General features: G+C 32.0%; 2 protein-coding genes across 7 annotated transcripts in view; one reads left to right on the forward strand and one right to left on the reverse strand.

Moving 5' to 3' along the window:
• Positions 1-18,411, forward strand: part of LOC105831277 (RNA-binding protein 42) — a 109,045-nt gene that overhangs the window by 43,581 nt on the left and 47,053 nt on the right. The window contains exon 6 of one of the 6 annotated variants that reach the window (XM_036290322.1): positions 13,323-13,831. The exons of 4 other annotated variants lie outside the window; for them this stretch is intronic. In XM_036290322.1, coding sequence (XP_036146215.1) covers positions 13,323-13,390 — 68 coding nt within the window. In that variant the 3' untranslated portion in view covers positions 13,391-13,831. Of the gene's footprint in view, positions 1-8,913; positions 8,955-13,322; positions 13,832-18,411 lie in introns of those variants that run through there. One more of the 6 variants, XM_036290323.1, reaches the window with a different exon arrangement.
• LOC105831278 lies at positions 30-15,416 on the reverse strand. Its single transcript, XM_012671287.3, has 4 exons — positions 14,968-15,416; positions 10,761-11,086; positions 5,675-5,916; positions 30-614 (listed from the first exon to the last, which is right to left on the reverse strand). Exons 2-4 carry the CDS (start codon positions 10,979-10,981, stop codon positions 442-444), a joined length of 636 nt encoding a protein of 211 aa, XP_012526741.1. The 5' UTR covers positions 10,982-11,086; positions 14,968-15,416; the 3' UTR covers positions 30-441.

Consider the following 18,411-nt stretch of genomic DNA (forward strand, 5'->3'; position numbering starts at 1 on the left):
GTGTGTGTGCGCGCGCGCGCGCGCGCGCGTACACCACACACACACACACAAATATATGATATGCAAAAAACAAAAAGATATTTTTTTTTCGATTATAATACACATCTTATAGTTTTTCAACGCTCTAGCGTTTATTTTATATGTTTATCTATTTATTTAAATGGAAACTTTATTATGGTGAAGAAGACTCTACGTGAAAAGAGAGAGAAAGAAATGTAAATTACAATTTTTTACATATTAGAACGAATATTAGAACAAATTAGAAAAATATTAGAACGAATTAATACGTAATTGCAACAAAAATTGACAATTGTTCTGCATTTGCTGTTATGATTACATACATTGCAAAGATCAATTTATCTCCTTTCTCACTTTATGTCTTATTTTTTTGAGATGATATAGATCATATCTTAAGAATCGTATATAGTCGTATACTCGTTTTTATTTTCCAAAAGAACCCCAACCATATGATATAAATAGTTGTGGTATGGTCCAATATTGTTTTCTTGGTTGTACAGTAGTTTGACCGCTTCGTGAACCGACGCGTGAATTGGGATGTTTCGCGAACGATGTGGAACTCTCGGTTGTCGTACTCGAATCTTGTCGATGGAATGCTGTTAACGTACATGCGCATTTATTATTTTTAAACGTGTTAAATACCCGTTTCTCTTTTTTATATTAAGTATTACACACATTATTTTTACAAATGTGTTATTATTTATATTTTAAATTGTATACATATGAAAGTTGTATTTGTCATGTTGGAATTTAAAAAATAATGACAGAAATCTCGATTTTTTTGGTATAAGTTTTTGCATTAAGTATTCAAGATAATTTATGTCAAATTTTATTGATTCTGAACTTGTTCTGTAAATGAATAAATTTCTTATTTCTTCTTATTTATAGAACAACTAATTTCTATACTCTAATAAAATTTAGCATAATTTTTTTTGAGTACGAAGTATTATCAAAAAAGTCAGATTTTTAATATTATTTCTTAATTAAATTTTTATTAAAGCACATTTCTACTTTTTATTAAAATAATTTTTTATACAGATAGAAAATTACTATTATATAGAAAAATGTTTTAATTATTTTGAAAATAAATGTAATATATCCTTAAAGAGATTCTCCAGTTTTTTATACAATAAGAATAAGTTTATAATTTATATATTGAGCAACAAAATTAGCGCAAAAATATATACCAAAATTTTATTCAATTTCAAATAATTATAACTTCGCAAAAATTTATCGTATTGGAAAGCTTTTTTCATTTTAAAGCTTAAAGTTTCTACCTTAAAGAGCATTTGTCAGATTTTGATCTTCTATTTTTCTTTTTTTATTATTTCTTCAAAAGTAAGAACGTATTTTGCCTTAAAAAATGTTTATACTTTAACACGCTCTATGGGGTGCAATAAATTTTTCTTGTTAATTTTATAAAAATGATCATAAAATATGAATTTTTTCTTACGAATTGAAAAAAATTGAGTTAGAATAATTATTTAGTTTATGGGAGGCAGCTTTGATGACCTTGACCTTGACATATGTTATCAAGGTCACCTTTCTAAGTGACCTTCAAAAAATGTTAGCCGTTGCTCGTGATTTGTTAAAAAGTGATTAACAAAAAAAGTTCCATAAATGCGACACATAAGTATTCAGTATAAGATCACATAGGTTTGCGACTTTCCACGTGTAGCGAGGTCTACCCCTCCCCCTCGCTTTGCGACTTCGGATTTGAAATTGTGGCCAAATAGCGACTTTAAAATGTTTGGATTAGGTTAGGTTAGGAAAAAATATTGGGAATGGGTGTAGGGGGAGGATTTGAAATTGTGACCAAATAGCGACTTTAAAATGTTGGGTTAGGTTAGGTTAGGAAAAAATGAGGTGGGGTGAAAGAGGAAGGGCTCCGCCCCTCCCTCGCCCACGCGTTCTCTGTACTACACTTTGAGAATGACCGAACAATGAACTGAGAATGTTGTGATTGATGTATATATACAGTTTTATCTATATCGTGTCAGATAAAGAACAGTACAAGTAGGAAATTTATAATTCTAAGTCTTTATTATTGATGTAAAAAGAATTAAATTATACAATCACTGTTATCTATCTTAATTTCCAGAATATATATGTTTTATATTACTTAATAATCAGTGTTGGGTAAGATACTTTTAAAATGATACAGATACAGATACTTAGAAAAAAATGTATCTAGATACAGATACAGATACACAAATCAAAATGTATATAGATACAGATACTCAGATACTTTAAAAGTATCTCAGATACGTATCAGATACTCTTAAATTATTCAAATAAAAAAATCTGAAAAATTTAAATGTTTGTGCGCAACACGAAAAGCGCATTATAAAATAAATAATTACATTTTTGTGTTGCGCATAAATACCTGTCGCTGAACTTTTACTGTCTTTTCCGAATTTTTTATTTGTTTGCTGAGTTGTTGAATAAACTTGCGTTTCTCTCTCGTCTTTTAAATCATATTTTATTGTAATAATAATAATAATATTAATAATGTATGTAATATGCACAAAATTTAATGATTCTATAGACTAGATAGCAAAGTTATTTCATACATAAGTATTATTTGCGCAAATCTAAATGACGCTATTGAAGTAATAGCAAATAAAAAATGACCTTAAAAAATATTTTTTTCCCAATATAGACAAAAAGTACGTGAAAATGTATTTGAAAATGTATCTGAAAAGCAGTTCAGATACTGTGTTTTGTATCTAGATACAGATACAAATACTCTAATTCAAATGTATCTCAGATACAGGTTCAGGTACACAAAATGTATCTCTATACATGTATCTAGATCCAACACTGTTAATAATATATGAAATGCGTGATTTGCATGTTTGCTAATCTATATGCAAAGTGTTGTACAGAGAACGTGTGGGCGGGGGAGGAGCGGAGCCCCTCCTCTTTCACCCCCACCTCATTTTTTTCCCTAACCTAATCTAACCCAACATTTTAAAGTCGCTATTTGGCCACAATTTCAAATCTAAGGTCGCAAACCCTTGTGGTAAAGTACAAGCGTGGACATCATTTTGCTCTGTGAGCAGGAGGGGGGAGGGTGTGAGTGTTTCTTGCTACGCGTGGAAAGTCGTACACTCATGTACTCCTATACTGAATAATTATAATGTGTCGTGTGGGAGAGTTGGTGCAGGTAAGTTAGGTCCGCTCAGAAAGGTCCCACAAATACTTATTACATGTCCGTATATTTAATTTTGGTATACAGCTATGGTTGTGTCAGTGTACATATATATTAAATTTTGAGATAGTCCAGAAGATTAGTCTGCACGCTGTCGTCTAAGTGGCCTTGCTTCAGTAGTGGAAGAATTAGGCGGCACTCGAAGATGCCTGAAGGAGGTTAGGATTCCTTAGTCGTCGTCGTCGTCGTCGTCGCTGTCGCTCCCGAAGAGGTCTTTGAGAACCTTACGATGCTTCAGCGCGGAGCTCGGAATGTGCTTCCCGGGTGTGCGGGGAAGCGATTTCGGTGGAGTGGATATAATTTGCCCACGTTCGAAATGGCCACGTTCGAAACGGCCACGTTCGGAATGGCCACGTGAAATATTGCACGGAGTTCAATTTGCCCACGTTCGAAACGACCACGTCCGAAATGGCCACGTTCGTAATGGCCACGTTCGGTATGGCCACGTTCGAAACGGCCACGTTCGAAACAGCCACTTTCGAAAGGGTCACGTTCAAATTGGTCACGTATGTTTTACTTGAACATGCGCAGCGGTCATATCCTCGTGCTTTTTAGTCACAAGCGCATGCTCTGTTTAGTACAAGCCGTGCAAAGAATGCGTAAATCTCAATTGAGAAACCCAGCAGGAAACGATAATGAATTCGACGGCAATTCGACGTCGAATCGACATCGAAATAATGAATTCGACGTTGAATCGATGTCGATTCGATGTACTATTTCTTGTTGCGGATATTTAAATATTTATATACGTATTTTAACGAGCATCTTGTTTTGCGTGGAAAGTCGCAAATCCATGTGGTGCACAGAATGCTTTGCATCATACACACACACGCGCGCGCACGCACACACGCACGCACACGCACACACACTCACACACGCGCGCGCGTCCGCGCGCGTGAGGTTTACAAAGGAGGCCTTCGGCCCCCCCCTCCCGCATTCATCCCGTCCAAGTCGCTAACCCATGTGCATTGTATTAGAAATCAAATAAAACATACGTGGCCATTTCGAACGTGACCATTTCGAACGTGACCGTTTCGAACGTGGCCATTCCGAACGTGGCCATTTTGAACGTGGGCAAATTAAACTCCGTGCAATATTTCCGGTGGTCATTTCGAACATGGCCGTTTTGAACGTGGCCATTCCGAACGTGTCCATTTCGAACGTGGCTGTTTTGAACGTGGCTATTTTGGACGCTCTCATTTCGGTGTTGTCGGCACGACGGAGGACTCGTTTGTCGTCGAGGGTTCCGGCGTGATCTGCGTATTTCGAATGGTTACGTCTGATGTTATTCTGGCCTTGAGGTAACGGTCTGCGTGAGTCTAGTGACCGAACCGCGTCTGAAAGTCTGTGTCGATCTGGTCGCCCTATTGACCAGAGAGCAGCGTCACGGATCTCGAGCCTTCTCGGATAAGAATTGATCCGGACAAGTCTCCACGGGACGTAGAATATCTCTGCAGCGGGCTGCCAGCTCGTCTGCTTGGATCCCGGGTACATTGATGTGGTCCAGGTTCCTGCAGCGAGGTGGATGTGGAGGCTGATTGTCTCCCAGAGGAGACTTCGGAAGACTTGGAGCTCACTTCGACCTAATATCAGGTGCGAAGGCCTTTAAGTACTTCTTGAAAAAGTGTACTGCTTATGTAGGCCTAGAGAGAGCTCACCACACGAAGCGTAGGAGGATGCTTTTTTGCCGTGGGTGGTCTTCTTATGTAAGCCAAGCGCTGTCACTTGACTTCTGAGAAGAGGCGCCGCGCTTTTGCTTAGTGGCGGCCGCGCGCACTACTCGCTGTCACTGATGCCACGGGCCCGGCCGCGGACGCTGTGCGCGTGCGCGTTGTGGCGTACCGCCACAGTCGTATTTATGTGTCGTATTATTAAAATAAAGCACGCATTGTTGCGTGGACTTCGTTTTTCGGATTTATTGCGTGGACGTCGTTTCGCTCTTTAAGCAGGGGGAGGCAAGAGTGGGTAGACTTCGTTACGCGTAGAAAGTCGCAAACCCATGTGATGTACTCCAATACTGAATAATTATTATGTGTCGTATTTATGAAACTTTTTTTGTTAATAACTTTTTAACGAATCACGAGCGACGGCTAAAATCTTTCGAAGGTCACTCAGGATGATAACCTTGATAACATATGTCAAGGTCAAGGTCATCAGATCTGCCTCTCCTAAACTGAATGATTACCAAAGATCGGATTAAAAATAACAATAGTTTTAAACTAAAAATTATATTTTTTAACATATTATCAAAACAATTATACATAGATACATATATATATATATATATATATATATATATATATATGAAACAATTTTAAAGAAAATATATTGGTTTTAATTTGATACTTTTTTTTCTGTACACATATAAATAAAAAAACACGTAACTTCTGCATTTTTTCAACCTGGAGAATCTCCTTGATACTTGTGTTAACATACACTTACTCAATGTTGCGTGATTTGATCTCGAGCTATGCGGATTCATGTACAAAACAGAGAAAGGCATACCGCCGGCGCCCCAACTGCGAGATACGAATACATCTTTCTTCATGATTTTAGTAGGCATTTGCTTGTTTGTTGACGAAGATGCTCGAATTTCCCGTCCTGGTTTTTTCAATGTATCATCCCTCCATGATCTTAACACGAATTCGGATACCGGTCCTGTAATGTGACGCTGAGATTGCAATCTGCCAAGCACAGGAAGATATTCAACAATTAATTACGTAATATGATGTTAAGACAACTAATCGCTTTACGAGATAATCGTTTTCAAATAGAAACTCTTTGTCATTGATTGTTGAAAATGTACATTTATTTTAATTAGCATAAATATTAGAGTATATCTATTTTCTAAATCTTGTAGAGTGAAAAACATTATTCTAGATGAATGAGTTTGTGTAATTATTTAAATGATTTACCATTCTATAAGAGCATTGAATAATAGAGCTTTTTACTTTTATTGAGAGTGACAAATTGCTCAAATAATCACACAAACTCACTACTTTAGAATGACGTTTTGCTCTACGAGATTTAGAGAATGTACATTAATGTTTATTGAATTAAAATAATTGTATATTTTCAATAAATGTCGTGTTTTTACTTAAAAAGGACCTACTAAATTTAGAGAGCGTATATACAGTAAGCGCAAATAGAATATCCAGAGGATGTTTTTAAAAATCCTATTTTTTCAGAAAGTAAACATTAGTAAGCAATTTATAAACAACGAGTACATATATACAGTGTGTTCGGTGAGAGAAATTTAAGGAATGATTTTAGATATAATAAAACAAAAATCAAGTTTAACAAAATTACGAATATTGCTCTATTTTTCAATTATAACTGCTTAAACATTCAAAATGTTTAGAGGTCTGAATTTTTTATGCAAATTTAAATACTTAGAGAGAGAGAGAGAGAGAGAGAGAGAGAGAGAGAGAGAGAGAGAGAGAGAGAGAGAGAGAGAGAGAGAATTATAAAATCAAAAATAACAAAATTTTGGTGGAAGTTTTGTTTTTCTAATTATAATGTTTAAATGTTCACTTATTGTTAGTTAGGCTTTTAAATATACATGATGAATATTTATTTGACTTTTTACGTGAATATTTAAACATTTATAATTAAAAAAAACGGCGCACAGCGTTACAAGTAACGCCGTTACCATTACAGTTACTCTTTTTTGGTAACGTACTGGTAATGGCGTTACTTTTTTTTCTGTAACTGTAACGGTAACGTAGTTACATTTTTTAAGTAAGGGTAACGAATTTAACAGTTACTTTTACCGTTACCTTATATAGTTTAAATTTTCTACTTATGACATATCATAATTTTTACATTTATCTTCATTCAACCGATATTTACAGTTGAAATCATTATAAAAACAATTTTAAGATATCATAAATTAATTACAGAGCCGTAGCTTTTATAAACAAATTTTATAAATATCGACCTTTAAGTTTATTGGAAGAAGTTTACTGCCCGAAACTAAAAAAGCTATTTATTAAATTCCACACGACTTTATCAAGCAGCGCAGCTGTTGAGAGAATGTGTAGTATTGGTAATATTGTTTTATCATTTTGTAGAGGTAATCTGAACGATGATATAATGGAATATCAACTTTTATTAAAAATTAATAAAAATTACACAGGCACACAAAAAAAAAGGTTGTTTCGGCGAACTAGACTAGTCAATCCTTATGTATTTTGATCCGCTGAATCCTAATCCAAGGTCAAAATTGAAAAGTTAGCTCGCATTTCTTAACCTCAAAAAAAAAAATTTTTTTTTTAATGTTGGTCCGGCGGACCAGACAAGTCTATCCTTATGTATTTTGACCTGTTGAATCCAAATTCAATGTCAGAATTGCTGAATTGGCTCATTTTTTCCTAACTTCAAAAAAATATTTTTTTAAAATCTTGGTCCGGCGGACCAGACTAGTCTATTTTTATGTATTTTGACCCGCTGAATCCAAATTCAAGGTCAGAATTGCTGAATTGGCTCATTTTTTCCTAACCTCAAAAAATACCTTGTAAAAGCAGTTTGGATCACAAATGTATAATGCGGAACGTGCAGGCTTGCGTAACCACATTACCCACATTAATCTGGCATAATATTCGAATTCAAGATGGTAGATCCGGTATGGCGGTCGAAAATGTTTGAAGTCAATTAAATTTATTGAAAATCACTATATGGATTTTTTGGAGTCGCTGGTTACGAGTCTAGCATCAAAATATTCGAACTCAAGATAGCGATTTGAATATAGCGGTCAAAAATGTTAATTGTTAATCACATTTACTGAAAATTACTGGAGGTTTTTGAGGTTGCTGATTAAGAATCAGAATTGTCGATTGTAAACGACAAAAATGTCATGAATAAAATAGTCAAAATTACTCAACTTTAAAATTTATCTAACTCATATAGGCGCAGATAAGTTTTGTAAGTTATATTCTACGAATTCAATTTTTTCTCGTTATTTTCCTCGTACTTTCTATATTCATAATATATATTCAAAAACGGAAAGATACAAAAATATAAAAAAACAAGTAACTAAAAAATGGAAAAAAGTAAAACGCGGAAAGCCTTCTATTTACGTTCACCTCCAAGTGATGAGAGCTGGGCAACGGCAGTTTCTTGACGGTTGAGAAACGTACCATGATTTACACATTTTATTTCGTATGATGAACATATTTTGCAGAAACGGTTCAATATAAATGTAGCAGTTTTTTCGAACAGAAATGAGTATCAGAATCCTCCATAAATGTTCACATATGAAATTTATCACAGTTTTAACAATTTTCTGCTGATTGCACTGCAATATTCAACTTTCTTTAATTCAACAATTTTAATGTTATATTTGTTATCAGCGGCCGCCATAAAGTGATATTTAACGAATTTAAGAAATTTCGAAAAAAATTTTGTCACCATATTAGATCCGATATCTTGAATTCAAATATTTTGATGACAGATTTGTAATCAACGACCCAAAAAACCGCTAAAAATTGATTTTCAGCGAATTTCGAAATCTTTGTTGCCATATTGGATTGGCCATCTTGAGTTCGAATATTTTGATGTTAAATTAGTAATCAATGATCTCAAAAAACCCGCATATACTAATTTTCAGTAAATTTGATTGACTTCAAACATTTTTGATTACCATATTGGATCTGTCATCTTGAATTTGACATGTTTGATAGGTGACCTCCTTTTGGACACGGCTTGATTGGACACCGCACGATTGGACACCGCATTATTGAATACCGCATTAGTGGACACCGCATTATTGGACATCGCATTATTGGACACCCCATGATTAAACACCGCATTATTGAACACAGTCTTCTAGTGAAAAACATTGATATATCATATGACAGATTACCTAACCTTAGAAACATCTGGCAAAAAAAGCGTCTGTTTGAAAAAAAGTGAATTTCAAACGTCTATATACGTATTTTTACGAGCATCTCGTTTTGCGTGGAAAATCGCAAATTCATGTGGTGCAGAGAATGCTTGCGTGCGCGCGCGCGCGCGCACACACACACACACACACACACACACACACACACACACACACACACACACACACACACACGGGGTACAACGGGGAACCTTCGGCCCCCTCCGAAATTTGCACACACGTAAATGTGAATGTAGTGTGTGTGTGTGTGTGTGTGTGTGTGTGTGTGTGTGTGTGTGTGTGTGTGTGTGTGTGTGTGTGTGTGGTGTGTATGCGCGCGCGCGCGTTCTCAATCGTGCAGTGTCCAATAATGTCCAATCGAGCCGTGTCCAATCGTTACGTGTCCAAACAAAATGCTCCCGATTTTTAGTAAATTTGATTCAAACATTTTTGACCACCATATTAAATCCGCCATCTTGAATTTGACGTGTCTATTAACAGAATCGTAATTAGTGATCCTAAAAACCAATTTGGATGATAAAGCGGTTGAAAGAAGTATTACATACGGAGAAATCGAAGATTTCATAGATTTTCCCTCTTCTAACCGCCATATTGGATGTCGCCACTTGAACTGAAATATACTCACACGTATATTTGAAAGTTCATGGTCCATAGATGCAAGATTTTTACTTCTCAAAGATATGTTCATCCGTTTTCTATGTGTAAATATTGATTTTAAAAAAATTTCAGTAAAAAAATAAGCTTTTTTGTAAATAAATTAACATAACGTGTCCAGATCGCGTTTTTGAGAAATTCTGACGATGGATATTAAAAGTTCAGGAAATTTTACACAAAAAAAATTGGTGTAAAATTTTTAGACGATTAGATTTATGGTGTAACATACCGCTAAAAAAAGTCACAAAAAACGGTGTGCTTGGCACTTAATTGGTTTAGCAATTAAAAAGATTGTTAATCTTAATTTTTTTGTCTTTTTTTATCTAAAATTACTCATTGAATTTACTTGCCTAACATTCTGTGCGTGTGTGTGTGTGTTTTGCATTGCATTTTATTAATACTTATAAAAATATGATCTGCTTCTAGATAAAGATGTAAAAATCCATAGTTTATATATACATAACTTTTTGTCTGTATTAAAATTTTAAAAATTTTATTAAAAACAAGAATAAAATTTACATACAGATATTTTTTGCAAATTACAGAGTTTAAACAATAGTAAGAGTATTATTGATAATGTTAGATCATTTTGCATGTTTTAAATTGTTTTATTTATATTTTTTTCTTCTTATTTTTCTTGCGCTTTAAAAACGCTTTCTTTTTAGTTTATATTTTTAAAGTTTATTTTTTAGTTTTTGTGTAAGGAATATCTTATAAGCAATATAATCTAAAAATAAAGTGATATGTCGGTATTGATAACCTTTACATATGCGATTATTTATTATAAATTGCTAATTAATGTTTATTTGTTTAACACTTAAATTAACGTTTATCTTTAAAAAATAAGATTTAAAAATATCCTCTATATCAATATTTTTTACACTCATTATATATCTTAGATATCATATACGCAAATTATACTCAATCAAGAATAAAAAAGGAAATGTGTACATTACATGCACGTTTATGTACCTGGAAGTGTCGCCGTCTTCTTTTAGTATAACGTTGCCATCGTACGTTTGTGACATTGGTAGCAATTCCCAACATTGTCCATCGGAGGAGCACACTGCCTTGATTATAGGTGTAAAAACGTCTCGACTCCAAGTGTCCCTCATGTCTAATAGGGGCGCTGCATAGACGGTCATCGCCCACAATGCGTTTGGTATCAACATCAAAAGCAATTTGGTTTCCATTTTAATTCTGTATTCGCGATATTTGAGCACGTAGTTTGATTAATTTTCAATCACCGTCGTAACGTCACCGAGGTATTGTATTTATACGCGCAGCCTTTTTTTTTTCTAAAAAAAGAAAGGAAATTGATATGCGCTTTAATCTAGTAAGATATATAAGCATTTTATATTTTATAAACTGTTATCACGCACTTAAATCTTATGATTGCAATTAAATATACATATATGTATATATGGGGCGTTCTTTTCCAACGAAACACCCCATGCTCCCCAAAATTGGTTTAACTTTTAACAGTTGCAGAAGGGCTAAAAATTTAGTTTATTGCATTAACTTTTTGATGCTAATTGGCATTTTTCAAAATTCAGAATGGCGGTCTTAAAATGCCGGCTACAGTTAGTGTATTGCCAACATTTTTATTTTCAATGCAAAAACCTTCATAAACTAAATAATTTTTGATTAATTTGACTAATTAATTATTGCTTCTTATAAAAGAATTGTTTTTTTTACAATTATTGATAGTTAATTTGGTATAGATGCTATAAAATCTAAAATGGCGGATTTTTTGTGCCGGCTGCCAGTCGAATAATTTTTTTTAATATAAATGAAAATCAATAAAACCAGCTAGAAAATGAGGATTCTGGGGGTTTTCAAGGTCATTGATTATAAATGTGCAAGTAGAATTTCAAAATTTAAATTGGCGTATTTAATACGGCGGCTATCATCTTTTTTCAAATAAGTAAATGAAGCAAATAACGCAAAACGGCAATGGCTACGCCGAGCTTGTAAACAACAACTCCGTGCATACCTAGTAACCGCGAACGCGCGTGTTGCTGGATTATCTTATCATACCACGTGCTTGCCGGTATTTGGCGGTAGACTGGACAAATCTGCTATTTTTTTTAAATTAATAACTCGTTAACTATTGCGAAAATAGCAAAATCGTAGAAGACTTTTTCACTCAATTTAGTCCGTTCTTCTAATGTAAGCGCTATGTCAAAAATTTTATGACACCTTTTGTGTGTGCGTGTGTGTGTGTGTGTGTGTGTGTGTGTGTGTGTGTGTGTGTGTGTGTGCGTGCGTGCGTGCGTGCGTGCGTGCGTGCGTGCGTGCGCGCGCGCGCGCGCGTGTGTGTGTGTGTGTGTATTTAATACCAAAAGTATTTACATATCTTTGGTATTAAAATTTAAAAAATTTTATATTTAAAAAATTATTATATTTTGCGATTTAAAAAATTAGTTTTTGCAGTTTTTGCAGTTTCTTTTTCCATTTATTACAGTACTTAGAAGAAACAGAGCGCTGAAGTTTTAGTCATGGGTGGTAACTATCCAGTGTGTATACTGGATTAATATTAAAAAGTAACGAATCGTTATTTTTTAAGTAACGGTAACGGTAACTAGTTATTTTTGAGAATTCGTAACGAGTAATGGTAACTAGTTACTTTTAGAAAGTAAAGCCTTCGGCACACGTACAATTTTTCATGTCAGATCGCATACGAGGCGTCTTACTATATATCCTTATTGGCTTACGATTGGACATAATCATCCGAGCCAATCAGGACATGTATTAAGATGCTTCGTATGCGATCTAGCATGAAAAATCGTATCGTGTGCCGAAGGCTTAACTTTCCCATCTCTGACTCTTTCATGACTATTATAATATTGAAATAAATATATAATATTTTTTTCTGAAGTTTAAAAATATCAATTTTTTTAAAGAATTTTTATTTTTGCTCATATATGAGAAAATAATTGTTGATTTTGTACTAATTTTATTATATGTAAAAAGAAGATTAAACCAAGATCAAAATTAACCTACATTAGTGAAAAGGCATTAATGAGTTTTATCAAAATATCATATATATAATACTCATATATTGTTAACGTCGAACTTATTCCATAGAAGAAATGGGTGAAATCAAAGAGAGATAGAGGTAGTGAAAATTATGTACCTATGGCGTGCGCAAGCGTGGCACATGGTTAATAGGTACGCGCGGGGTGCGCGGTAGCGGGAGCGACTTTTGCTCGTGCGCAAAACTGTCAAGGTACATACATCAACTCGCACCGTAATGTTTTTACCCTCTTCCGAGCCCAACTAGTAAATATATGGGTATTATAATACATATATGCAAAATATGCGCATTCGCATCTATTTATTCATATACATTCATATGAAGTTTTTTTTTTTCAAAATAGAAAAGTTGCGGTAAGTTTATTTTTTTTGTAGATTTGTCGAAAATTCTGAACATTTAGATGATAATCGCAAATCATTAAGGACTCTCCCCCTCCCCCCTCACGAAAAACGTTGACACAGTTTTAACTGATATATCGTATCTATCATTTGTAGGAATTCGTTTTGAGACGAGTGTTTATCTCAGAGAAACATTATGTGAACGTACAAGGAAATATTTTTAGTATCGCACACCCCCTCATCTTGTGCTTACTCGAGACGCATCATGATGGACAAGCGAGCGAGCGAGCGAAAGTTCGCGGGCCCGTTTATCACTCGACGTTAATCGTCCGCAACAATTCGATCTTGTCGACAAGCGAGTATGCTGTTTATGTTTCTTCTCTCCCACGAAATTTCTACAATCTCGTTGATACTATTTATATAACATTCCTCCTAATTTTAGCGCCACGCTACTCGTTACACATGCGTTTGCGCGACGCGGCTCGTGACAACAAGTTTGCGAAGGAGCGAGCGAGATGTTATTCTCCCATGTTACGTTCAAGCGGAATAAAAAAAGTCGAGGTTTACCTCGGTACATCCGCGAACGAGCAATAGCATTCATGATGATAATGAGAACACTTAGAAAAGAAATAATTAATTTGAACACGTAAAAATGTTTTACTTTTATCTACGTTTTTTATACATACTTAAAAATGTTTTAAACGATTTTTAAATTTAGAATTTCTAGAATTTTCTGCAATGTTTACATTTAAAATACTGAACACTTAAAGCTGTTAAAAATTTTAGTTTTAAATGTTTTTAATCATACCGTTCAAAATTAAAACACTTAAGTATTTAAGAAACGAAGTCAAATAAATTTGAAGTATAAAACAATTTAATATATTAAATATATTAAAAATTAAAATTAAATTCTATTTTTTTAGTAAATACTGCAAATTCAAGTAGATATATGCCTCGTTAACGTGTGTAATTTAGTTTTCCGTGTAACAAATAATAGCGAAATATGTTAAAATACACTTTTAAATGTGTAAATTTATTTTTTATGCGAAATAATGTATTTTTATGGAAAATTAAGTTAAGCAATAAAACATTTTTGTAACACATGGATTTGTAGTATTGTAATGAGTATGCATTATGTCGTTCTATCTCGACGCTTTCTATTTCTCGTTGTGATATTATTTTACGATTGGATGCTTCTTCTAACAGTAACATGGAACTATTATGGAAATTTCACATTAAATTTATTCAGAAAAAAAATGTTTAATTATAAAGTACTAAAATATTTTTTTTCTATTTTTAAAATATTTAAAAAATGTTTTAGTTTTAAATGGTATTTAAATTTAAGAGCTGAGAAATAATCAATTATAAAATTGTAAAAATTAAATAATAAAGTGCAAGAAATTAATAATTTTTAATTTAGCACATTTAATTTAAAAATAGCTTGAATAATTAGTTTAGTTTCGACCGAACTGGCCAGATTTAATTCAAAATTATAGCACTACGTACGTTTTGACCATAGGTTTTTCTAAGGTCAAAACTTTTAAATTTTAATAATTTAAATGTTTTAACTCAACTTTATTTGAAATTAAAACAGATTTGAGTATTAAAAGGTGGAGACCGAAAAAAATGAATGTCGTAAAATTAAGCACTTTTCTTCTAAGGGTAACTAGCTGCCGTAAAGCCGAACCCGTGAAAAGATTGTTAAGTATTTTATGAGAAACGCTTCATATTTCGAGTGCAATTTATCTTATTAAGTAAATTAAAGAGATTTTTGACTTTTACAAATTTGGGAGAAACATACCTTCTCGAAACACACCGCTGTATCGTTCGTTCGTTCGTTTGATTTATGTCGCCGCTTCTTTGGCGTGGAACACTCTCGGATCGAAGCAGATACAGGGTGGTTTTTTTCGCGGACACGCTCAGACACGGGACCGTACGGCCGCGCGATTTGCTGGATGTCGGGGTTGCGACCGAGTGCGTCGGGAGGCTGAGCGTTCCGCTATTCATTCAACAACCCTCCTACTACGAATTCTCTCCGTAATACCCCACTCTCTTTAGCGACAGCCAATCGAAAATCTCGAGATAGGCTGTACTGACTATTCGATTCGCTTGTTTTGTTCTTTTTTCATTACTATTCTCTTCATAGTCTCTATACTCATCATAGTCATAGTGACCCATTATTATTGTAGTTTCTTTTTATTTCTTTTCTAATTATAGATATCCTGGAATAATGTGGAACTTTAATTTTTTTATAATTTTAATAAAATTTAACTAAATTATTTTATATTATATATGGGTTACATTATAAAACAATTTTATTGCATTTTTCTAAAATTTCATTAAATTTTATTAAAATTATAATTAAATTTTTCGAAACTTTATGACTACTATAATTTTTCTTTGTATTTGTCCGTTTACCTTCAAAATTATAATTGTGTCAACATGAATTTTATTACAATATAAAGTTTTACTACGATTTTATAAAATTTAGTAAATTTAAATAATATATATTATAACATAATACAATATAAAAAGTAGTTTTATATATTGTATTAATCGTGCAATTTGATATATGTATATATATATATATATAATATATATATATATATATATATATATATATATATATATATATATATATATATAATTATATATACATATATCAAATTGCACGATTAATACAATATATAAAACTACTTTTTATATTGTATTATGTTATAATATATATTATTTAAATTTACCAAAGTAGTTTTATATATTGTATTAATCGTGCAATTTGATATATGTATATATATATATATATATATGTATATATATTATATATAATATATATATATAATTATATATATAATATATATATATATATATATAATAGATATATATATATATAATTATATATACATATATCAAATTGCATGATTAATACAATATATAAAACTACTTTTTATATTGTATTATGTTATAATATATAATATATAATTTAGAAACATTATCATATATATATATATATATATATATATATATATATATATACATATAGTATATATGATAATGTTTCTAAATTAACATTTTCAAAAATATTGTTGCGAATGATGTAAGAAAACAACTTAGAACTGTCAGATTCAGTTCACAATTAGTTTCGATATTTTTGCATTACATCAATAAACGCTAGTAAAGCTGTAAAAAGTGGTAACGTAGCTAACATTTGAACTTTACACACGGTGTTTATTTTGCCGGTTGCATGAGTAATTACGAGCAGATTTCAGAGGAGGTGCATCTTAGCATAAGTACTCCATGAATAATAATCAGTTTAAGGATGTATCGGACTGAAGTTCAAAATGATTGACAAAGTTGCTAAAAATTGGTGAAATTGTTCTTTTAGTTTCCCTAATGTAAAAAAATTGAAAACGCATCCACTAAACGGTTGCTGAATTATAACTATTTTAATTTTCACCGATTTTATATAGTATCCTTTTTTATCTTATGGAAAAAGACGATCTTGACGGATGAAACAGCTAAAAAAATATAGAAGAAATAGTACTAGTGTTTTGAATTTTTTTGTACATCTAGTATATGAATAGATGAAAATATCTGTCAAGTTTCAATTGTTTTCACTACACCGTTTTAAAGAAATAAAATATAATTTGAGATAATTGTGCATTTTTACTGTCAAAAGTTTAAACTCATAAGATAAGACTCTAACTATTGTTCAAGTTTCTTACATCTAGATTTACTATGCGTTGGCGTAGATATTTAAGTATTTCAAATTTCATGCACTTTTGTCTAAGATTGTATGTCCGATACACCCTTAAAATCAAATCCATGACGGTAACTTGTAATAAAGCATATAGCTTTGCGGATACGTCGCTTATATAGGTCACTACGCGATTCGATCATTAAAATATTTTGGACTCGTGGACGATCAAGAACGGACATTCAAGAAACATACGTTGTAAAATGACATTATTTATATTTGTTTGGTCAATCTTTCGCCTGTAACGTGCGATAAAATATAAGCGCGTGAATGTGAAAGATCAATAATCACAAGAGTGTGTATGAAAATTTAATGAAATTTCTTAATAGCCGCGGACGTGAATCGGTATACTGTGAGTAGAATTCTGTAGTAGAGAGATGTGTCGCGCAGCTTAAAATATTCTCTTTTGTCGTATAATCATGACAGCGATCGAGATCTCTTATTTGTAATATTCTGAAATATTGGCGAATGTTGTAAAGCTAGTGGTGTTAAATTTCTTTGTCAGTTTCTTAGGACAATTTTGTAAAAAGACTTAGAGATCTACGAGAGAGTTTTTTCATGTAATAGAATTTATATCGAATTTTGAGAATAAGTTTATGATTAAGGTGTAGGTATTCCCATTTTTTTCGTTTTTTTCATTTATATATTTTATATAATTATATTTATGTATATAATATATAATTAAATGTTAAGAATAAAACATATGTCTATAAGAATCTTCTATTGCAAAAAATATATGTACTCTATAAGACTTTTAACACTATAAAATTAGTGATCCAAACAAAATTACTAAAAAAAAAAAAAAAAATATATATAAAAAAAAATAAAAAAGGCACCAAGTGTGTGTCTGCTTTTTTAAAAAAAAAATCCTGTTATGTTACATATTATTACATACATCCAAGTAATAATATTTTTATTTTATATTTCTTATTTTTTTACATAATAAATCTAAATTGTACTTTTTTATTTATCACATAAATTGGAATAAATAAAAAATATTTAAAATTACGCTTAAATGGTGTGGTTAAAAAAAGACAATTTTTAATAAAATCGATTAAAATGTAAAATTAACGCGCATGAAAAAATAATTTATAGATATTGCAATAATTGTAGTTCACGCAATAAGAACATATATGCAAAATTCGATAGCTTCAGTGTTTTCCAAGAAATAACGTCAGCAACTTGAAAAATGTTTATTTTAAATTTACGTAACATTATAATATTTATCCATATAAAATTTGTTTAGATTAAAGATATTTATTATGCATAAATATATGCTTGTAAAAGTATATATGATAAATATAAATATGTGTAGTAGTTTTTTTAAAAAACATTTCCAAAAATGTGCAAACTTTTTCACGCTAAAATAGAATATCTTTTTAAAGAATATTTTACATTTAATAAAATTTAATTTAACCGTATATTTTTTTGTAAAAGTAAGAAATATTTACAGGTTATATACAATTCTTTTTAAATATGTCATTATACTAT

Source organism: Monomorium pharaonis, chromosome 7 (genome assembly GCF_013373865.1).
Source record: "Monomorium pharaonis isolate MP-MQ-018 chromosome 7, ASM1337386v2, whole genome shotgun sequence".
NCBI classification, from domain to species: Eukaryota; Metazoa; Arthropoda; class Insecta; order Hymenoptera; family Formicidae; genus Monomorium; species Monomorium pharaonis.